The sequence below is a fragment of the Choloepus didactylus genome, chromosome 10, assembly GCF_015220235.1.
Source record: "Choloepus didactylus isolate mChoDid1 chromosome 10, mChoDid1.pri, whole genome shotgun sequence".
NCBI lineage: Eukaryota > Metazoa > Chordata > Mammalia > Pilosa > Megalonychidae > Choloepus > Choloepus didactylus.
Window position 1 is genome coordinate 94,342,592 of NC_051316.1, and position 24,040 is coordinate 94,366,631.

General features: G+C 41.0%; 1 protein-coding gene across 11 annotated transcripts in view; it reads right to left on the minus strand.

The window, feature by feature from the left end:
- The window catches only part of RALGPS1 (Ral GEF with PH domain and SH3 binding motif 1), a 427,751-nt gene that overhangs the window by 54,554 nt on the left and 349,157 nt on the right, over positions 1–24,040 (minus strand). For all 11 annotated transcript variants that reach the window (XM_037798268.1, XM_037798267.1, XM_037798269.1 and 8 more), the window contains 2 exons: positions 14,373–14,510; positions 2,260–2,353 (listed from right to left, as the gene is read on the minus strand). In XM_037798268.1, coding sequence (XP_037654196.1) covers positions 2,260–2,353; positions 14,373–14,510 — 232 coding nt within the window. The remainder of the gene's footprint in view (positions 1–2,259; positions 2,354–14,372; positions 14,511–24,040) is intronic.

Consider the following 24,040-nt stretch of genomic DNA (forward strand, 5'->3'; position numbering starts at 1 on the left):
TTAGTTCCTTTTTCTAACTAAATCAAAATTAAAGTTAATACTTTCAATTAAAAATAACAAGTATAATATGATTCAATTTTAATAAATTCTCTCTTTGCATCCACCATCTATCCATCCTTCTCTATGTATGTAAACAGAAAAATGTCTGAAATTATGCTCACTTCATGCTGATGGACATTCTTTGTATGTGGTGGGAATTTGGATAGTTTTTCTTAAATAAAATAAAATAGAATAAAGGCCAAGAAAAACAAAGCACTGGTTGGGCTCCTTGGCACAATATCTGCAAAGTATATGGGGGCAGTGTTAGAAATAATAAATGTAATAACTAAATTGTTGCATTCTTTGCGGGTGGGAAGTAAGACTCCAGGGTGAGACGGGCTGTGAAGTGTGGGCTCCTCAAACCGACTCACAAGCCCCCCCCCCCCCTTGCTTCTTGGAGCTGGGCCCTCCCTGGGAAGGATGCCCTCAATTGGTCTGGGGCCAGGGGCTAGAATGCATGCTTCCTCCCTGGGTTTGTCCACTTTGACCATATCAAAGGGCCTCTGTAAAATCCAGGCTGACTTTGTTGTTTAGCATCAAGTGCTGGGGGTGTTAAACTCCTTCAGAATGGAAGGAGTAAATAGAATGGAAGTAGCAATTACTCACAATTGGCAGCTTGTCCAAAGATTATCTCATGGTCAGAAGTATTTATAGACCATTTTTCTCCTTAAAGGATATTAGTGTTAATGAAAAACTACTGTGTCTTTAATCTCAATACTGGTGAATGGAAAATATTATCCCAGAGCCTAAGTGGGAATGATTTTTCACTCCAGGGTGCTCTTTTCAGGAACAGCAAATGCTTTATAAATAAAATTAGCTCAATTTGTGGCAGACATAATTTTAATGGTAATCTTCTCTGGCTTTCATCTATTGTTAGTATTATGTAATATATCACAATTTTGTATTATATTCTATTTCAAGAAATTATTATACAATAACAACTAAAGATACATCTATGACCTAAAAAATGGCTAATCATCAGAACCACCTGGGGAGCTCTGAACAAGAACAAATTCCAAGCCTTACCCCAGATTCTGTATGGTGATTCTAGTTCACAGCCAGGACTTGAGACTCACTATTGTAGAGGTGGCCAGATGGGTAGCTGCTTGAACAGCCATTCCCAAGGTCGTGGTGAGTGGATCATTGGTTTCTGGGGGTTCTCTAGAGGCCACAGTTCTACACAGTTTTCAATGACTTGGATGAAGAGAAAATAATCAGGCTGATCACATTTGCAGATCCAAAACCAGAAGAGACAAAAAATATATTGGATAATGAGATTCAAAAAAATCATGGTATGTTGGAAGCAACCAATAAGATGAGATTTAAAAGAATACATATATTGTTGGCATTTAAGTGATAAATAATCAATGACAAGATAACCAAGACCTGCCTCGATATCAGACCATATGAAAAAGTACTAAAGCTTAGTTGGCCTCAAACTCAAAATGAGCAAAAAGGACATCCAATCCACTTGGCAGAGTTGACATGAAAAATTCTCCTTCTCACTGCAAATACACAGAAATGCTGGATAAATTCCCAGGTGCCATAAATGAAGAAAGAACTGAAAGCGCAAGCAAGGTGAGTGGAAATTGAGGCAAGAGGGCCTATGTGGGTTGTTATAATAAGGAACTGGGTCTGCCACACAAGGGCTGCAAGAGGATGGAGATGGGGCCCTGGCCACCGCTAGACGGCAAGAAAGCTGGGAAGCTAGAAGGCAGACCTCTGTCCTGTCCATAAAATGGGTTCCTGGAGAAATCTGTTTGCTGGCCTGGAGACATGGCTAGAATGTTGATCTACCGTCCAGCGCTATGGGTGGGGAAGGAGTCGCTCATGAGAACCCAGAACCCGAAACATCTGTGGGGTCTAAATTCACATTACCCATGTGAATGGGAAAGCCAAGCTGATAAGTAAACAAAAAACCTTCCTCAGAACCATGGAACCTGGGTGGAGGGACTGGAGGTGGGGCAGAGGCAAATGTGAGGAGATGCTCAGAGAGCACAGCACCACTGTTGGGCCTGTGGGCCAGAGATCACATTATGTGCCTCTGTGTGTGCTTGTGTGTGTTGGGGGAATGGTGCTACTGCAATGACTTTTTCTAAGCCTTGCAGGTGGCTACTCACTGGTCCCAACAAGTCAGGCCACCTGCTGCCACGTGCGCACTGAGGGCGACAATCAGGATGGGGTGGGCCTGACCTACACAAAGAATGGGTGGGGACTTACTTGTAGTTATCGTCTTCCACAAACTTCTGGAGCTCTTCAATGTAGCGTACAGACTTCAGGTACTTCTGCACGTGGGGCAGGGTTATGAGGTGATCTGCAAAAGGCAGACAAAACCCAGAGGTTTCAGTTGCTCCCCATCTCCAGGATCCAAACGAGAAACTACTGGATTTCCAAATGAGAAATCAAAGATTTTAATGCTAGATGCTCCTTGTATATTGAGACATCCATTCACTCTTTTTGTTGTAGTTGTTTTTTATTTATTTTTATTTTTTAATTCATTTTATTGAGATATATTCACATACCATACAGTCACACAAATCATACATTCGACTGTTCACAGTACCATTACATAGTTGTGCATTCATCACCAAAATCAATCGCTGACACCTTCATTACCACACACACAAAAATAACAAGAATAATAATTACAGCAAAAAAGAGCAATTAAAGTAAAAAAGAACCCTGGGTGCCTTTGTTTGTTTGTTTGTTTTGTTTCCTTCCCCCATTTTTCTACTCATCAATCCATAAACTAGACAAAGGGGAATGTAGTCATACGGCTTTCCCAATCACATTGTCACCCCTCATAAGCTACATTTTTATTCAATCGTCTTCAAGATTCATGGGTTCTGGGTTGTAATTTGATAGTTTCAGGTATTTACTGCTAGCTACTCTAATTCACTAGAACCTAAAAAGGGTTGTCTATATCGTACGTAAGAGTGCCTACCCAATGACCTCTCAGCTCCTTCTGGAATCTCTCTGCCACTGAAGCTTATTTCATTTCCTTTCACATCCCCATTTTGGTCAAGATGTTCTCCATCCCACGATGTCAGGTCTACATTCCTCCCTGGGAGTCATATTCCACGTTGCCAGGGAGATTCACTCCCCTGGGTGTGTGATCCCACATAGGGGGGAGGGCAGTGATTTCACCTGCCAAGTTGGCTTAGCTAGAGAGAGAGGGCCACATCTGAGCAAAAGAGGTATTCGGGAGGAGGCTCTTAGGCACAATTATAGGGAGGCCTAGCCTCTCCTTTGCAGCAACAGTCTTCCCAAGGGAAGTCCTGTGGTAGAGGGCTCAACCCATGAAACCACCAGTCCTCTATGTCTGTGAGCACATTAGCAACCATCGAGGTGGGGAAGCCCAATACCCCTGCATTCTCCACCAGCTCCTCAAGGTTGCTCTGCATATTTTTTTTCATTTTCCTTTTTAATTAACTTTTTTTAAAAAATCAACTATATAAAAAATTAAAAAAAATTAAAAAATTAAAGAAAACATACAATAAAAAAACATTTCAAACAGACCATAACAAGGGAGTAAGAAAAAGACAACTAACCTAAGATAACTGCTTTACTTCCAACATGTTCCTACTCTACCCCAGGAAAGTAACCTAATATAGCAACATTTCTGTGAACTTATTCCTACTATACCCATCAGAAATTAACAGACCGTAGTCATTCCTGGGCATTCCCAGAACATTAAATTTACCCACGATAGCTTATCTGTTCTTATTGGATAATCGTTCCCCCTTCCTTAATTGCTCTCTGTCACTAGTTCCCCTACATTCTACATTATAAACCATTTGTTTTACATTTTTCAAAGTTCACATTAGTGGTAGCATATAATATTTCTCTTTTTGTGCCTGGATTATTTCGCTCAGCATTACGTCTTCAAGGGTCGTCCATGTTGTCATATGTTTCACAGCATCGTTCCTTCTTACTGCCGCGTAGTATTCCACCGTGTGTATATACCACATTTTATTTATCCACTCATCTAGTTGAAGGACATTTGTGTTGTTTTCATCTCTTGGCAATTGTGAATAATGCTGCTATGAACATTGCCGTGCAGATATCTGTTCGTGTCACTGCTTTCCGATCTTCTGGGTATATACCAAGAAGTGCAATCGCTGGATCGAAGGGTAACTCTGTATCTAGTTTTCTAAGGAACTGCCCGACTGACTTCCAGAGTGGCTGAACCATTATACAGTCCCACCAACAATGAATAAGAGTTCCAATTTCTCCACATCCTCTCCAGCATTGTAGTTGCCTGTTTGTTTAATGGCAGCCATTCTAATTGGTGTGAGATGGTATCTGAAGCTGAACATTTTTTCATGTGTTTCTTGGCCATATGTATTCCTTCTTCAGAGAACTGTCTTTTCATATCTTTTGCCCATTTTATAATTGGGCTGTCTGTACTATTTTCATTGAGTTGTAGGGTTTCTTTATATATGCAAGATATCAGTCTTTTGTCAGATACATGGTTTCCAAAAATTTTTTCCCATTGAGTTGGCTGCCTCTACCTTTTTGACAAATTCCTTTGAGGTACGGAAACTTCTAAGCTTGAGGAGTTCCCATATATCTATTTTTTCTTTTGTTGCTTGTGCTTTGGGTGTAAAGTCTAAGAAGTGGCCGCCTAATACAAGGTCTTGAAGATGTTTCCCTGCATTATCTTCTTGGAGCTTTATGGTACTGTCTTTTATATTGAGATCTTTGATCCACTTTGAGTTAATTTTTGTGTAGGGTGTGAGGTAGGGGTCCTCTTTCATTCTTTTGGACATGGATATCCAACTCTCCCAGCCCCATTCGTTGAAAACACTGTTATGTCCCAGTTCAGTGGCTTTGGGGGCCTTATCAAAGATCAGTCGGCCATAGATCTGGGGGTCTATCTCCAAATTCTCAATTTGATTCCATTGATCAATATGTCTATCTTTGTGCCAGTACCATGCTGTTTTGGCAACTGCGACTTTGTAATAAGCTTCAAAGTCAGGGACTGTAAGTCCTCCCACTTCGTTTTTCTTTTTTAGAGTGTCTTTAGCAATTCGAGGCATCTTTCCTTTCCAAATAAATTTGATTAGTAGCGTTTCCAAGTCTGCAAAGTAGGTTGTTGGAATTTTGATAGGAATTGAATTGAATCTGTAGATGAGTTTGGGTAGAACTGACATCTTAATGACATTTAGCCTTCCTATCCATGAACATGGAATATTTTTCCATCTTTGAAGGTCCCCTTCTATTTCTTTTAGTAGAGTTACGTAGTTTTCTTTGTATAGGTCTTTTACATCTTTGATTAAGTTTATTTCAAGGTACTTGATTTTTTTAGTTGCTATTGAAAATGGTATCTTTTTCTTGAATGTCTCCTCAGTTTGTTCATTTCTAGCATATAGAAACATTACTGACTTATATGCATTAATCTTGTATCCCACTACTTTGATAAATTTGTTTATTAGCTCTGGTAGCTGTATCATCGATTTCTCAGGGTTTTCCAGATATAAGATCATACCATCTGCAAACAATGACAGTTTTACTTCTTCCTTTCCAGTTTGGATGCCTTTTATTTCTTTGTCTTGCCTAATTGCCCTGGCTAGCACTTCCAGCACAATGTTGAATAACAGTGGTGATAGCAGGCATACTTGTCTTGTTCCTGATGTTAGAGGGAAGGCTTTCAGTCTCTCACCATTGAGTATTATGCTGGCTGTGGGATTTTCATATATGCTCTTTATCATATTGAGGAAGTTTCCTTCAATTCCTACCTTTTGAAGTGTTTTTATCAAAAAGGGATGTTGGGTTTTGTTGAATGTTTTTTCAGCATCTATTGAGGTGATCATTTGATTTTTCTCTTTTGATTTGTTAATGTGTTGTAATACATTGATTGATTTTCTTATGTTGAACTGTCCTTCCATGCCTGGAATGAACCCCATTTGGTCATGGAGTATTTTTTTAATGTGTCTTTGGATTCGATTTGCAAGTATTTTCTTGAGAATTTCTGCATCTATATTCATTAGGGAGAACGACCTGTAGTTTTCCTTTTTTGTAGCATCTTTGCTGGTTTTGGTATTAGATTGATGTTAGCTTCATAAAATGAGTTAGGTAGTGTTCCATTTTCTTCGATGTTTTGAAAGAGTTTAAGTAAGATTGGTGTCAGTTCTTTTTGGAAAGTTTGGTAGAATTCCCCTGTGAAGCCATCTGGCCCTGGGCATTTATTTGTGGGAAGATTTTTGATGACTGATTGGATCTCTTTGCTTGTGATGGGTTGGTTGAGGTCTTCTGTTTCTTCTCTGGTCAGTCTAGGTTGTTAATATGTTTCCAGGAAATTGTCCATTTCCTCTACATTATCCAGTTTGTTGGCATACAGCTGTTCGTAGTATCCTCTTATAATTTTTTTAATTACTTCGGGATCCACAGTAATGTAACCTATCTCATTCATTATTTTGTTTATATGGGTCTTCTCTTTTTGATTTTGTCATTCTAGCTAGGGGCTTGTCAATCTTGTTGATCTTCTCAAAGAACCAACTTTTGGTGATATTTATCCTCTCTATTGTTTTTTTTGTTCTCTAAGTCATTTATTTAGGCTTTAATCCTTGTTATTTCTTTTCTTCTGCTTGGTTTAGGATTGGTTTGCTGTTCATTTTCTAGCTTCTTCAGTTGATCCATTAGTTCTTTGATTTTCGCTCTTTCTTCCTTTTTAATATATGCGTTTAGTGCTATAAATTTCCCCCTCAGTACCGCTTTTGCTGCATCCCATAGGTTTTGGTATGTTATGTTCTCATTTTCATTTGTCTCTATATATTTAGCAATTCCTCTTGCTATTTCTTCTTTAACCCACTGATTGTTTAGGAGTGTGTTATTTAACCTCCAGGTATTTGTGAATTTTCTAAGTCTCTGATGGTTATTGGCTTCTAATTGTATTCCATTGTAATCAGAGAATATATTTTGAATAATTTCAATTTTTTTTTAAATTTATTGAGACTTGTGTTGTGTCAAGCATATGATCTATTCTGGAGAAAGTTCCGTGAGCACTAGAGAAGAATGTGTATCCTGGTGATTTGGGATGTAATGTTCTATATATGTCTGTTAAATCAAATTCATTTATCAGATTGTTTAGGTTTTCAATTTCCTTATTGGTCTTCTGTCTGGTTGATCTATCTATAGGAGAGAGTGATGTGTTGAAGTCTCCCACAATTATGGCAGAAACATCCATTGCTTCCTTTGGTTTTGCCAGTGTTTCTCTCATGTATTTTGTGGCACCTTGACTGGGTGCATAAACATTTATGATTGTTATTCCTTCTTGTTGAATTACCCCTTGTATTAGTATGTAGTGGCCTTCTTTGTCTCTCATAACATCCTTGCATTTAAAGTCTATTTTATCTGAGATTAATATTGCTACTCCTGCTTTCTTTTGCTGTAGCTTGAATGAAATATTCCATCCTTTCAATTTTTTTTGTGTCCCTGTGTCTAAGATGAGTCTCTTATATGCAACATATTGATGGTTCATTTTTTTTTGATCCATTCTGCCAATCTATGTCTTTTAATTGGGGAGTTTAATGCATTTACATTCAACGTTATTACTGTGAAGGCATTTCTTGAATCAGCCATCTTATCCTTTGGTTTATGTTTGTCATACACATTTTTTCCCTCTCTCTATTAATGTCCTTTAACGTACCCATACTGAATCTCTTTAGTACTGAACCTTTATCCATATCTCTCTCTCCTTTCTTTGTTTCTCTGTCGGTAGGGCTCCCTTTAGTATCTCAAGTAGGGCAGGTCTCTTGTTAGCAAATTCTCTCAGCATTTGTTTGTCTGTGAAAAATTTAAGCTCTCCCTCAAATCTGAAGGAGAGCTTTGCTGGATAAAGAATTCTTGGATGGCAATTTTTCTCGCTCAGAATTTTAAATATGTCATGCCACTGTCTTCTCCCCTCCATGGTGGCTGCTGAATAGTCACTACTTAGTCTTATGCTGTTTCCTTTGTATGTGGTGAATTGCTTTTCTCTTGCTGCTTTCAGAACTTGCTCCTTCTCTTCCGTATTTGACAGTCTGATCAGACAGTGGGTTTATTTGGATTTATTCTATTTGGAGTTTGCTGGGCATTTATGATTTGTGTATTTATGGTGTTTAGAAGATTTGGGAAGTTTTCCCCAACAATTTCTTTGAATAGTCTTTCTAGACCTTTACCCTTCTCTTCCCCTTCTGGAACACCAGTGAGTCTTATATTTGGACATTTTATTTTATCTATCATATCCCTGAGGTCCATTTCAATTTTTTCGATTTTTCCCCCATTCTTTCTTTTGTGCTTTCATTTTCCGTTCTGTCATCTTCCAGGTCACTGATTCACTGTTCACTCCCCCTAGTCTTGTACTATGAGTATCCAGAATCTTTCAGATTTGGTCAACAGTTTCTTTAATTTCCATAAGATTGTCTATTTTTTTTATTTACTCTTGCAATTTCTTCTTTATGCTCTTCTAGGGTCTTCTTGATGTCTTTTGTATCCTGTTCCATGCTCTTCTTCATGTCCTTTATATCCTGTGCCATGGTCTCATTGTTCATCTTTAGTTCTTTGATTAATTGCTTCAAGTACTGTGTCTCCTCTGATCTTTTGATTTGGGTGCTTGGGCTTGGGTTATCCATATCATCTGTTTTTTTTCATATGCTTTAAAATTTTCTGTTGTTTTTGGCCTCTTGGCATTTGCTTAACTTGATAGGGTTCTTTTAGGATTTGTAGACTGATTAAAACCCTCATCTCTAATTTGTAAGATCTACAGCTTCATGGCATACACTTTCTCTAACTAACCAGCAGGTGGCGTCCAGGAGCCATCTGTTCCCCTCAATCCAGTTCTCCCCTGCTTTGTCTTTGTGGTGAGTGGGGATGTGAGTCTTGTGGGGTCCAACTGGTGTGCCAAGCTTGCATGTGTAGTTGGTGTTGCCTGCCCTGTATATGGGGTGTGTGTCTGGGCAGTCAGGGAGGGGGGGCAGCTCTAACAATCAAATCTCCCTGGTGTTCCTGGAGATTTAAAGCTGCTGCAATAGTCCAATCCTTCAGTGCAGTCCTGCCACAGTTTGTCTCTGCCACTGACCCACAAGTCCTTGGTATTGGCATATGGCCCCTGAGACTTGCGAGTGGGTCCCTCTTCTAGGTCGTGCACCCCCAGGTCCTCTGTTGAGGGATAACTGTGTTATGTCACAGGTGAGCGCTGTCCCCCCAGGGCAGTTCTCAGCTGCAGGGCTGTGTAGGGATGATCCCAGTCTGCTGAAAGGATAGCTGAATGGGGCGTGTTAATTCACACTGCTCTGCCTTCCCAACTCTGGGACAACCAGCTGAGGGTGCAGGGAAGGCTAATGTCCACACCCAATTTTTATGAGTGTGCGTGTGTTGTTGGAAACACTTCCCGTCACACTGGGTTGTCTGGGGCAGCTCTGGGCTGTGGGGCCGGCAATTGGCAGGAGTGTTCCCTTCCCACTGGGAAGATGGCTGTGAGGGGATGCTCCCCTCTTCTTGGGAAGTTGTGTTGAGTGAATTTTCTCAGCCACTGGGCTTATTGCCTTGTTGTCTCAGAGCTCTCTTACTTCTGCTTGTTTTGACCTGCCCAAATTGCAAGTCTTTGAGGCTTTCTGTATTGGGTTTCTTAGAGTAATTGTTTTAGAAAAAGAGAAAAAGATAAAAAAAAGAAAAAGAGAAAGGCCCTCCTAGCAGATCTAATGGGTTATTGAAATGGTAAGAGACAAGGCAATTAGGGCCATTAAGGAACAATCCAGGGAGCAGAGAAAATGGTTTTTCAGACAAAGAAACTAGTCTTCTGGATTTGCATATGAGCCTGACTCTGCCTGAGCTCTGCCCTTCCCCGTTCTATGTTCACCAGAACTCCAAAAAGCCTCCACTTCTATTTTTGGGTTTTTGCTGCTGTTTTTGCTATCCTTATCTCCTCTCCGCTGGGCTGGCTGCTCCCGGATTCTCTGGTTTCTGGTCTCAGTCTATCTACGCTTGGAGTTTGGATCAGTAGAATGAATTTCTGATAAGGGCCGCAACTGCAGTTCTCCCTCCTCGTTCCCAGAGCTGTCAGCCCCTCCTCCCACGGGACTGAGGCTGGCAGGGAGGGATGCGGGTCCCCTGGCCATGAGATCTCAGCTATTCCATGTGTTCATGAGTGTTGTATGAAGTATGCTCAAAGTCAAATTGCTCTGTAGTGTCTGGTACATGCAGTTCCTGGCTTTCTACCTACTGCCCTGGAGGAGTAACTAAAATGTACACCTCATCACTCCTCCATCTTGCCCTGCCCCTCCCATTCACTCTTTAAAGAGTTGCTGAGGCTCTCTGGGCCAGGCCCTGTGCTGGGCATAAAAGGGCAGCCCTGGAAGACTGTCCCCTAGATTGCTGGGTCACTACAGTTCCTTGGATGGAAGGAGTTGCTAAGGCCTACACTCAGAGCTGAGGGGCTGGGGAAAGATATCTCGCCAGCCTGCCGAAGAGACCAGAGCCCATGGTCTGTGCCCAGAAACAGGTTTCCACTAGGGTAATCAGGCAAGCCTCCCCCCACCTGCCCAACACCTGTACTATATGAACAAATGAATGAATGAACTCCATTCAGCCTGGTGTGGAGGTCCAACCCACATCTGGGGACATCTTGAAGAGTCCCAGCCCATGGACTGGAGCTGCTGTGTCACGGGAAGAAACGGAAGAACCCAGATGCCTGAATACCTGTTCTCTGCCAGGGCCTATACCAGGTGACTTATGTGTCATCTCTTCAACCTTTGCACCTGCCTCATCTGGGAGACATAATATCCCCACTGCACAGAAGAAACCGAGGCAGCTTGCAAAGGTCACATCACTAAAGCAGCAGAGATGAGTTTTGATCCTAGGTCTTCTGAGACTTCTACCACACTGCCTGTTTCTCTTTCCTGGAGTGGCTGATGTCAGCTGCTCTCTGCAGAACTTCATGGTCACTGAACTCCTCTCACAGGACCTAAAACCTTCCATGATCCTCTCTGTTATTCCCCACAGGGTAGGGAGAGACAGAGTGGAGGAGGTTGTAAAGAGGACCTGGAGGAGAGGGACAGAAAGGTGGATGGGGAAGATAATTCTAGGCACTGTGAGAGCACTTGATGATTCTGCCCCTCAACAGCATGACTCTGAACAGGTCACTTTATTTTCTAACCTCAGTATCCTTGCTTCTGAAATGGAGATAGTGACACCTATGGCACAAAGTTGGTAATGGGGGGATGCAGGTGCAGATAATAACAGTAACAGAACATTTATGGAGCTCTAATGAAATGTCAGGGACTGTGCTGAGTGGTTTGCATGTATCTTGTTCCTACTTTTACTGATAAGAAAACCTCAGACTTAAAGAGTAGGAGGTGACTTTCAAGGGGCAGAGTTGAGATTTGAACCTGAATCTGTCTGGCCAAGTCCATCTGACCCCAAAGCCTGTGTTTATAATTGCTCTTTTGGCCAATGGAATAATTTTGTGAGTGAAAAGGGCCTTAGACAAGTGAGGGCTACACTGGGAACACAAGTCCCTCCCTGTTCCTCTTGTCAGAAGGAAAGCTGATCGGGAAGTGTGGACCTCACTCCTGGCTCTGGAATGCTGTGGCAGGGCTCATGAACAGCTCAGGAACCTCCCCTTGCCTTCTTGTGTGGCCTTCCCAAATGGAGGCTGTCAATTCTCTTATACCCTGCATACTATAGGTAGGATTGTTTTTTTCTTGTCCCCCTTTGCTGCTTCCAGATCTTCACTCCTCTGTTCTCCTGTGAATACTGTGCTCCTCATGCAGCTCTACCACTCATTCCCCTTTTCATTGCTGACATCTTATGACCAGAACCTTGATCATTCATGCTTATTCATGGAGGTCTTGGGAACTTGGTTTACAGTTGAGCTCCATACCCGAAAGTCCATCATCATCTTGAGTGAAATCAGTGTCCACATTTGTGGTCCATACAGCATTCTTATTTCTGTGCAATTTGACCTCATCTCCAACCACCTTCCCCTCCATTCATCTCAGGCATCCACTCTCATGGTTCCACTTTGGATCTGGTCATGTGTAGCAGAACCTGGCTAGTTGTTTACCAAACCACTTCCCTCTTCCTTCTAGGCACATGGCTATATTATATTTCCTAGCCTCCCCTAGGCAGAAGAGATGTGTACCACTTACAAGTCTGGCTCACTCTTGTATGATTCCCTCTCTTCCTGCATCTGCCAACTGGATGCAAAGAGTACAGTGGAGGACTCTCAGGCCATGGGAGATGGCTAAGCTACTAGATAGAAGGAGCCTGGGTCCCTGAATCTGCTTGGAGGACAGCAGTCCTGGACAGCAGCCCAAAAGGAACATCTGCTTGGACTACTGTGTGTGCAAGAAATACACTCTTGTGTTAATAAGAAATAGACTCATCCTATGTTAAGCCACCGAACATTTTGGGATTGTTTGTTACAGCAGTTAGTCTACCCTAATACAATCTGTAATTGTTCTACCTCTAAAATCACTAATAAATGAATCCACTCTCCAACCACAGCCTCTTCTTACTCCACTGCTCTTATGATGACTGTTATGAGTCCCCATGAGATCTGCAGTTCACTGTCATGCCTACTTTCTCCCCATCTGCCACCCTCTTCTGTCTTCAGTTCATGCTCCATCATTTCATGATTTATGGTCCATCATTTCAGCAACACTCTTAACTTCCCTTATCTCTCTCTTTCTGTTCTCCCCATCTGGCAAGCTCCTACCCTGGGTGAACCAACTGTCCACTCTCCGTAACTACACCTGAGCAACTGAGCACTGCTGGAAAGCTACATATTGTAGCAGATTGGTTCTATATCCAACCCCAAATGGGCCCTCGACATAGCCTGGCAAACCCATTGTGTTTCCCTGAGTAGAACTCTCTTCCCTATGCTACATATCAACTATTTCAAATAGTCTCTACTACTATTAAACCTCCAACCTCCACTTCCCCTTTCACCCAGAAGACTTCCTTGCTTCCTGCTTTTAGAGAAAATAGAAGCCATCAGATTCACATGCTGTTATCTTCTCATCAGGACCCACCTCCATCTGCACCCATTCTATTCTCCTCCCCTCCTGTTAACACTCTCAGTGGGTAGTCTCCCCATCTCTGCTCTGGATCCCTACCCTCCTGCCTCCTCAAAGACTTCACATTATTGATTATCTTTCTCTCTCTCTTGGCTTCTTCCCATTACCTTATGACATGACAAGTTTCCTCCATTAACAAAAAACAAAATTCAATAACCACCACCCTTCTTTTTTTTATTTCTCACCCCTTTTAGCTACTGCTCTATGTCTCTCTTCCTCTTCATTCATTCAGTTCTTCCCAGTATCCACACCTGTCCCCACCAATAGAAGTCACTATTATGTTTTACCTGTGAAGACAGCCTCCTACCTTGTCTCCCTACTCCACCCCCACTCCCCCACTCCTCACTAATCCCCTTTCTACCCTGCAGCATAGATAAGTCATCCTGAATGCATATCTGGTCACTTCATACTCTTTAAAGGCACCTTAATGACTTTTCACTGCTCTTAGGGTAAAAACCCAAATTCCTACCTTGACCAACAAGATCTCACATGGTTCTTATCTTTTATCCCTCACCCACCCTACACTACATGGAGAAATGCCTCATAGAGCTATCACATATTATCATGTGATAACATGCTCCTCTCTGCTGTCTCTCCTCCAGCTCACCAGCCTTCTTTCAATCCCTGGTATGTCCCATGCTCCCTCCCACCACAGGGGCTTTGCATAGGCTATTCCCTTTGTGAGGACACTCCTCTGTCTTCTCTTCTTTAGTGAACACTTCCTTAACTCCCTGACTTGGTCAAGCGCCCTTCTTATGCCATCATAACACAGACTACTCCTTATTTGTAGCAACTTACTGCTGTTGCAAATTTACATTTATTTGAGTAATTATTATATCAATGTCTTTCAACCTTAAACTCCAAGAGGGCAGTGCAGTCTGACTTTTTTCTCCTCAGTATATCTCTACCTGTTAGTACAGGACCAGGCACAGTGTAAGTACTCAAACATAGTTGTTAAGTAAATGAATGAATGACCTGGGAGTTAGACAAACCTGGGCTCTGTCACCCCCTAGATGTGTGATCTAAGTAACTAAACTGCTCTCAGTGTCAGGTTCCTCATTGATAATACAGAGACAATAATGTCTAATTTGCACAGTCCTTGAAGATTAAACCTTTGTTCAAAGGACATGGCATATATTTCATGCTCAAGATATTAAAATGAAGAGCTTTGGGGGGACTACCTGGTTTCTAGAGCTTTCTCATTGACAGGATGCTGAACCCCAAATTTCAGTGATGTAAGAATTCACGATTCCAATACCAAGGGGTACTAACCGTAACTGCAGGAAACTTGTAAGTCAGCAATTATTCGGAGAATATTGTTCATCTGATTGGATCTTTGTTCATTTTCCATGATACTGCCAGAGGCAGGATATGCAGAATCAATGTAGATTAAATCCAGAAGATAGATTCCTGAAATTAAAGATGATATTTAATGATGGTAGGAGCTCACCATTAGTCAGAACAAAATGGCACACATCCAAAAAAAAAAAAGTACTGATTTGCTAGAAGGTATTAAACGGTAACTTCTAGATACAATTTGACTTCAGTTTCAATCCTGACTACTCACTTTTCCCATAGACTGCTCAACTGTAACAATCAAAATGAATGCTGGCAAGATTTTAGCATTTCTAGTTCATATACTTTCCATCAATAAGGGTTTTTACTTACAGACCAACTGGAAAATAGCAGGACATGAAAGAGATGAATACTCGTGTTTTTCACCAACCAATGACATTTAATAGGTCTAAGATGGATTTAGGAGATTACCTATTTGGACTGAATTCATTTTTAAAATTTATTTTTCCTTGCTATCTATCTATCTATATGTAGACACATATACACACACACACACACACAACCAAAATTCACAAATTAACTGAGGGACACAGAAGAAATCAAAAGAGTTAACAGTCCTGGATCCATACTCACTGGCTCTGTAACCCTGAATAAGGGAGTTAATCTCATCAAGGCTCAGTTTGGGCAACTGTAAAATTGTGCTAATAAAGGAATCCAGTTCACAGAGTTGTCAAGTGGAATAAAAGAGATAGTGCTTACAAACCACTCAGCACAGTACCTAGTATATGGTAATTACAGGCAGAATAAAAGGTAGATGCTGCTTGTGCCAGTTTGAGTGTATTATGTCCCCCCAAAACGCCATTATCTCTGATGCAATCCTGTGTGGGCAGATATATCGGTGTTGATTAGATTGTAATTCTTTGATTGAGTGTTTCCATGGAGATGTGACCCACCTAACTGTAGGTGATAACTCTGATTGGATAATCTCCATGGAGGCATGGCCCTGCCAATTCAGTGTGGGCCTTGATTGGTTCATTGGAGCCCTATAAAGCTCAGACAGAAGGAGCTTGCTTGCTACAGCCAAGAAGAACATTGAAGAATGCATGTAAGCTGAGACAGGAGCTTCAGTTTACAGAGAGATTTTGGAGACGGCCTTTGAAAGCAGACTTTTACTCTGGAGACGCTAAGAGAGGACAAACGCCCCAAGAGCAACTGAGAGTGATATGTTGAAGAGAGCTGAAGCCTAGAGAGGCACGTCCCGGGAGAAAGCCATTTTGACACCAGAACTCTGGAGCAGATGCCAGCCACGTGCCTTCCCAGCTAACAGAGGTTTTCCGGATGCCATTGGCCATCCTCCAGTGAAGGTACCCTTTGTTGATGGACACTTTATGGCCTTAAGACTGTAACTGTAACCACATAAACACCCTTTTATAAAAGCCAATCCATTTCTAGTGTTTTGCATTCTGGCAGCATTAGCAAACCAGAACACTGCTGTTGCTGGCAACATTCATGGAGCTCTTATTATGTACCTGCCACTACTATACCACAATCACCACCACTACTGCTGCTCTTACTACTTCCACACCTGCCTCACACTATATGGAGACACACCTCATAGAGCTAAAGTTAGTGACCACACATTTACAATGAAGGGGCAACAAATTTGGTTTTAAGCTTTCTATTAGTCAGTAGGGAAAGGACAATCTAGTTAATTGCATAATTCATCATGTTCATTAATAAAAACAGAAATAAAAATTAAAATAGTTTGAAAGATGGTACAAAGTTTTAGAACTAAGATTACACAGAAAATTTTCTTGAGAGTCCTTAGTAGGAAAATAATATGAAAAAAACATTGCCATGACAGGCCAGTGATGAGCCTTGGCCCGACCAGATGGCATCATTCTGGGAAGAACTGACAACAAACTGCCTGGCTGAGGATGGGGGAGGAGGACGGCTGTTCAGCTCAATATACCACACAACTCTCTGCTGCCTGGGACTTGCTGCAGGACCACACTTCAGACTATCTGGAGATACAGATGGATAATGGAGGTCATGTCTTCCAGCAGCCCTTTATGAACACTGTTAGTGTACCCACCATATTGGTGGGGTTGAGAGCATAGGCTCCAGGCCATGAGAACATACACTTGGGTTCCAATTTTGCCCCTTACTAGTTGTATGACCTTGGGCAAGGTGTCACTTTGCTCATCTATAACATAATCATGGCATGAAGGTTGCAGGGTTGGTGTGAGGACTAAATAAAATAATTTATTGACACTTCACCCAGTGCCTCATACATGGTGACTAATTGCTTAGTAAATGTTCACTTTAAAACACAACTGGTCATGACCTGCAGGCTGCAGCCCTGACCAGTGCCTGGAGTGGAGCTATTCTCTACTTGTCATTAAAATGTAGACCAACAAGCATCAATGGACAATGAAGTCTGGGGTGGCTTTGAGATCTTCTAGGTCAATGGTTCTCAAACTTGAGTGGGCACCAGACTCACTTGGAGGCTTGACAAAGTGCAGTCATACCCCCGAAGTTTCTAATCTAACAGATTAAGGGTAAGTCCCGAGAAACAGCATTTCTAACTAGTTCCCAGTTGATGTTGATATGCAGGTCCAGGAACCACACTTTGGTAGCCACTGTTTTAGTGAAAGCACTCCTGTGGGAAGGAAGACCTGCGTTATCTGTGCGAGGAAAGAAGCGGTGGGAAGCAGGATTATTCTTGTTTTGTAGGGTTTGATCCTGCTCTGGCACCCAAAAGAAAGAGTGGTTGAGGGCCACGGTATTCCTCTAAATAGAAGAGCTGCAATACCTCTATCTGGGAAAGGTTATTAAAATAGGTGGAACCAGACACCAATTTTAGACAAAAATGAGAGCCTCAACAAAACTTGGCATCCTGCCAGTACAAATGGTGGGCAAAAAGTACCCTAAATACTTCACTCTGTGGGATTGACATTTTGATATTTAAAGTTCATGAGTATCCACCAAAATTTTTTAACTTTCACTGATAATAGACTGGCTCAGTAGCCCTTATTTCCAACTGTTAACTATCTAGCAGGCCCAGTCTTCTATTCAGGGTAATGATAATAACAACCGCTGAAATCACTGGAGGACACATTATCTCAGCAAATCCCCCAAGCAGCCCTGTGAGGTGGCAATGTTAGCTCTGGGTCTCGTAGGAGGAAACAGGCTCTATGAGAAGTCACTTGGCCAGCAAAGACCGCAGCTGGGTTTGAGCCCTTACATGTCAGACATCAGAATGGGCAGAGCCCATGCCTATTCTTAAACAAGAGGGTCCACTGCATGCTTACTCCCTGGGAAAGAGGCAAACTCGTTCAAGATGACAGACTATCTTTTGCCTATGCAAGAATCCTTAATTTTCTCTTCTCCATACAGAAGGGAAGGCAGAGAGAGGCATGTATCTACCTTATCCTAAAGTAGGATCTGATCATTAAGAAATAATCCTAAGAAGATGTGGGGACAGAATGCATCACATTTTACCCTGTTTGAAATTTTTAGCACCCCATCAGACAGTTCCTACCAAATCTTGCTCTGGGATACCCCACCCTTGAATCTGTATGAGCACCCCCAACAGATTCCATCCACAGAGGTCAGGTCGAGACTGGCCCACAGGAGAAATGCCTTCCTGGAGTCATGCAGCTTGACGTCATGATTTTGGCAAAAGGTACCATAAAAAAAAGAATCCCGAGGAATCTGCTTTAGAATTGCTCTGTAGCAACATGCTGGGAGTGACTGAGCCAGCACTGAGGTTCTGTGGCAACCAGCAAAGGGCTTTGCAGCTGGCCTGTGCTGAGTCAATGTTGCTGAATGATTGAATGGACAATTAGTCTGAGAGCAGAATCCTCAACAAACCCTAATGTTAATGGCATTTAATTATACATACCACACCTTGCTAAGTAAAGGCTTTGAACTGGCATACAACAAAAATGGGCATGGTAATTTTAAAAATAGAAACAGAGAATGTGACCAAAGAAAATAAGAAAGCAAATAGAGCAACTATAAGAGTGACTATATTAGCTATAATTCAGCTTTAGATTTGATCATGAGTTTAGCAGTAGCCAGAGTAAGCTATAGAATACAGAAGAAGAATAGCAGATTTTTAGGGAAAACAAAATGTTTCTTAGCAATTGAGTGTTAAAATACCTTCTCAATGTGGACTTTTCTGTGCTGAATAAAAGACAGAAACATAGCTGTGGGGTGATTATATATTTCTTGATGTAATTAATGGTGTGAATAATTGACATCAATCAGTAAAGTGAGTTTACAACTCACTTAGGAGAGCTCTTCCTTCTCCGAAGTTGGAATGAAGCTCTACCATCAACTATACTGTTCTGTTGTCCCAGGAACTGAGCAAAATCTAACTGTACTGGTTGTTCCCCTTGAGATCTACGGTCCCCTCTGGCCAGCTCTCTGCCAGCACACCGCCATCAAACTACTCCTCCCTCCCCTCCTCTGATTTACGCATCTCATTTAGACTGCATGCTCCTTGCAAGGAAGGACTATTGCTTATTCATCTTTGCATCCATAGCATCTAAAACAATGCTCTGCACACAGTAAGTGTGCAATAAAGATACTTTAAGAAATATATGTTGTCCATGACAATATTTACAGGAAATAAAAGAAAAGAGACAAGGAGGATAGATTCTGAAGAGCCAGTTTCATTTAATAAGAGTTACAGAAAGAAGACAGAGAGAGCATGGAAGAGAGGCAATAAATAAAGAAAAAACAGAGGAAAATCCTTTGAGCAGAAGACTTCATTCCCTAGAACTCAGGAGAGTACCAGGTGTAAATATTAAAAGAAGACAAACACATTCTAGTCAAAGTTCTGAATTCTGAGGAGAAAATCTGACATGATTCTAGATGTTACCTATAAATGGAAGAAAATCAGACTGCATTTTATTTATATCTGCTGCACCAAATGCTAGAAGACAATGGAACAGCATTATCAGAATTCTGAAGAAGGGGCGGATAATTGTAGAATTATAAGCTCAGTCAGTTTATCTTTTACATATGGAGACAAAAGCAAGACATCTTTAAACATAGGTCAGGGAGTATTCTATCCATGAACACTTAAAGAAAGAATTGTTCAAGGAAGTTCTCCAATTAAATCAATCAATAACTCCAGAAGGGTAAAGTCATGGTATATGTCATTGGGGAGTTCCCTCAACTTGCCAGAGGCCCCTCCTTCCATGCAACAAAACCATATAATGCTTCCTGTTGCTTCCATAAAGTAATTGTTATAAAGATTTTACAGGTGCCAGATGCACACAAATGGTTTGATCATAAGGGAGAAGCTTTTTTTTTTCCTTTTAAAACCAGAAGAAGTATTCTGTTAACAGAAAAGACTTCTCCCCTCCCTCCCATCTTTACATTCTCCCTCACTTCCTCCTCCTCTTTTTCTATCACTCCCTCTTTTCTCTTTTCTTCCTCCCACCCTCCCTCCTTTCTATTTTCCTTCCTTTTGGAGTAGGTATGCTGTGAGCAAAGGATATTTCATTTTCCTTTCCTTCCACCAGAAGTGTGTGTTACCATAAATCATTACACCTACGGGAGTTTCAACTTAATTTGGCAGGCTTCATTCATGAGATGTCAACCATCAGTCAGATGCTAAATACAATAAAATGAAAAATGAAGCCAGTAGGAAAAGGTTTGCCTCTCTTAAGTGGGGACAAAGCAACAGGAAAGACTAGGTCCCTTCCCCTGCTGTATGGAAAAAAAGGCCCATTGGGAGGGTCTAGGACTATGGCTTGACTGTGGATCTGCCCTCCTGCCAATGGAACTCATGACATCCCAGAGCCCAGGAGTCTGGAAGCTGGTGCAAGTCTAGACTTGTAGCTGCTAAAGTGCTTCATCTGTCATTTTTTGATTGTTCTATTCTTATCCCTCCTCTGAATCCTTGCTAGTGGTGATTGGTTGCATGGGTGGTGGTAAGTCACAGAAAGAAGTTTTGATAAAAATAGACCCCACTTTATCACAGTATATTTCAGACTAGTTTATAGTAAACTTGGTAACTGCTAAAAGCACAGTCATTTAAAGCAAAGCAAGACCTTAAAGGAAGAGTAAATTATCTCTATTTGCCACGTTCCACTCTTGGAGCTGTAAGAAAATAGTAATTAGCAATATAACCAATTGTACTTACAATTAAGTCTAAAGAATTACTGATAATATGGTTATGGAAATAAAAAAAAAATTCTGAAAAGATTTGTAAAATAGAATAGGCCTAACATATTTTTTTAAATGTGGAACTAAAATTCCAGGTGATTTCAACAAAACTTGGAAAGTAAGACTGGGTAATAGGGGTCAAGCAGATAGCTATAAATCAGGGAGGGAATTGCCTGGTGTAGATATTGTTTACTTTTTGATACCAATAGAGAAATGCAGACTTAATCATGTTAAAAAATTCAAGAGGAACCGATAATAGAACAGAAACTGGATGGAGAACCCTCAGCTTACCATAGGGGGAAAATAGGATAAACAATTCAACAGAAATTAGTAAAAAGGAAACCAAAGACAGCATAATAAAGAGGAACTATATATATCTCCATACCATGGTATACTAACAGCAATAAAAAGAAACAAACTACTGATATACATAAGAACTTGGATGCATCTTAAAGGAATTATGCTGCGTGAGAAAAGCCAGTCTCAAAGTCACACACTGTATGGTTCTATTTATATAACATTCTTGAAATGACAAAATTATACAGATAGAGAACAAATTAGTGGTTGCCAGACATCAGGCACAGCAGGGGTGGTTGGGGGTGACCATAAAGTTTCAGTGTAAGGAAAATCTTTGTCTTGATAGGAATAGTTCTGTATCTTGACTGCAGTGGTGGTTATACCAAACTACACATGTGATAAAATAACATAGATCTATACACACACACTGTACCAACCTCAGTTTCCTGGTTTTGAAATTGTACTATAGTTAAACAAGATAAAACCATTGGGGGGAAACTGGGGAATGGTACAAGGGACATCTTGCTACTATCGCAACTTCCTGTGAAACTATAATTATTTCAAAAGAAAAGATTAAAAACAAAACAAGGTGAAAGAAATAAGAACAAATATATCAGTAATCAAAATAAATGTGAAATGAATTAAATTTTCACCATAAAAGAAATTAGGTAAAAAGGCAAATTAAGGCTCTATACTACTTACGAATTGACAGGAAAGGGTTGAAAATATAGTGAAAGGCAAAGACTAAGGAGAAGATAGCAAAAAGAAAGCAAGAGCAGTGATACAAAGCAAAACTTGAGGCAGAAGACACTGAAAACGGCAAAGAGGAGTGACTGGTATTAATGAAAAGCACAGTTGACTGAGAGGATCTAATGATTACACACTTTTATGCACAATGTAACTTTGCATCAAAATATATAAAACAAAACCTGCTAGAAATGCCAAGTGAATTCAGCAAAGCCACCACCATACAGAAAGCCTTTGGCATGTCTTCCAGAAATTTGACAGATAAATAGATAGTAAATATATGGTACCATATTTGAGTAACAAAACTAACAAGCTTAGTTTTACATAAATGAAAATATAATTATATTCAAATACCCACAGAAGGCTTACAAAAACTGATAATATACTAGACTATAAAGAACAGCTCAATAAGTTCCAAAAAGAAGAAACCATATTATCCACCTTCTGTTACCTTACTATAACTTATCTAAGATTTAGCAAGAAATACAGAAAAAATTCTGACCATTGGGAAACACACACACACACGCACACACACAGTCACTCACAGGCAACTCTCAGGTAAAAGATAAAACAATAAAACTAAAATGAAAAAAATCTATTTGAAGACAATGAAAATGAGAACACTACATATCAAAACTTACGGGATCAAGCTAAAGTGGTAATCAGAGGAAAATTTATAGCCTCCAATTTATACTATTAAACAACTAAGAATTATTACAAATATTTAAATTAGTCAGGTACTTAATATAAAAGTTGTGGGCTTTTTTGTTTTTGCATGGATGGACAAGCATTGCACCAAGAGCTATACATTCATCATCTTATTTATCCTTACAACAGCTCATTTTATAGATGAGGAAAAGGACACTCAGAGAGGATGAGTAACCTGCTCAAGGTCACACAGCTGGTAAATGACAGAGACAGGAATGGAACCCTGTCTCTGGAGTACATGCTTCCTGCCATCACAGTGTGCTGCTGGTGCTGGATACCATGAGTCATTCATCTGCTTTTAAAATAGCTCCACATTGTTACAGGAAACCATTAAATCACAGAAACATTTGGAAGCACTTCTCATAGGAGCCATTTCCAATTCATCTCTGGCAGTGCCATATTTCCAAAATCTTAATAATTAGAGTTAATTTCCCTTGTACGGAAGCTCCAATTTTGGTAGGATTAATTCCACAGATTTATACTTTCTCTTAACCTTGTTTTCCTCTCCTCTAGTAAGAATGTAACTCAGTTACTTCCCCAAGGATTCAGCAATGGCAATCCTGAAAATTCCATTACCACTCCAACCACAACAACAAAAAAATATCCTCTAGTGCTGAGATGAAGGGATATGGGACACACGGCAACTTTATTCCAGATGCAGCATGTAGGCTTAAGCCCAGCTGACTCAGGGGAGCAGAGCAAAAGCTCAACCTGGGGAGCAAAGAAATTTAAGAGGCAGGATAAAGGAAAAGGGGAGAGAACCGATGCTTCCTGAGGATCCGTTATGAGACAGAGCTTTACCTGCATTATCTCATATAATCCTTCCATCAACCCTGTGAAGTAGGAGGAGAAAACTAAAGCTCAGAGAAATTAAGAAACTGCTCTAAGGCCCCACAGCGAGTAAGTGTTGGTGATGAGAGATTTGAACCCAGGTCTTTCTGGCTGCAGTGCCTGTATTCCTACCCACTAACCAGAAGAAACACACAGGGAATGGTCCTTTCTGAAATAAGAGATGGAAAGCTTGCCCTGTGCAGTCATGAGGATGGGTGCCAGCCTCTCTACTCTCTCAGGTCCCTAGAGGAGGACTCCTGGCAGAGGATTCCTGAGCTGTGCTCTGCCAACAGAGGCCTGGAGAAACTCACCTTAGAAGGGGGTGGCACACCATTTCCACAGGCCACCTCCCAACCCCTAATTGCACCCTGGAAGTATGGGCGCTCACTATATTTCTGAAGTCAAACTGTTCATCATTCCACTCTACAAAATATGCAGACTCAGATATCTGTCTACTCATCAGTTCCTGAGAGTATGAGCCAAGGCCAGGATGTGCTGAGGACTAGATGGACCTCCCAAAGGAGGCTTGTTGGCCCCAGTAACTTGGGGAGACCTTGAGCCTTGGCCAAACCTCAATATGAACCTCCATATAAATAGCCTTTCACTTCCCACAACAGAAACTGCCCCAGAAGCAGCAAATTTTCAACAGTTAACACTGTGCAAACCCAGGGAAATCCTTTTCAGTATCATATTAGCTCATAATCGAAAATACCTCCAACTTTTACTGTGCCAGACTCTTTGATAAGCCTAATATATAGTTAGCACTTACCAAAACTGTAATTACTTATTTGTATCATTCATGTATTAATGTCTGACTCCTGCATCAGACTTAAAACCCTTGAGACTAGGAACAGTGTCTTGCTCCACAAGCTGAA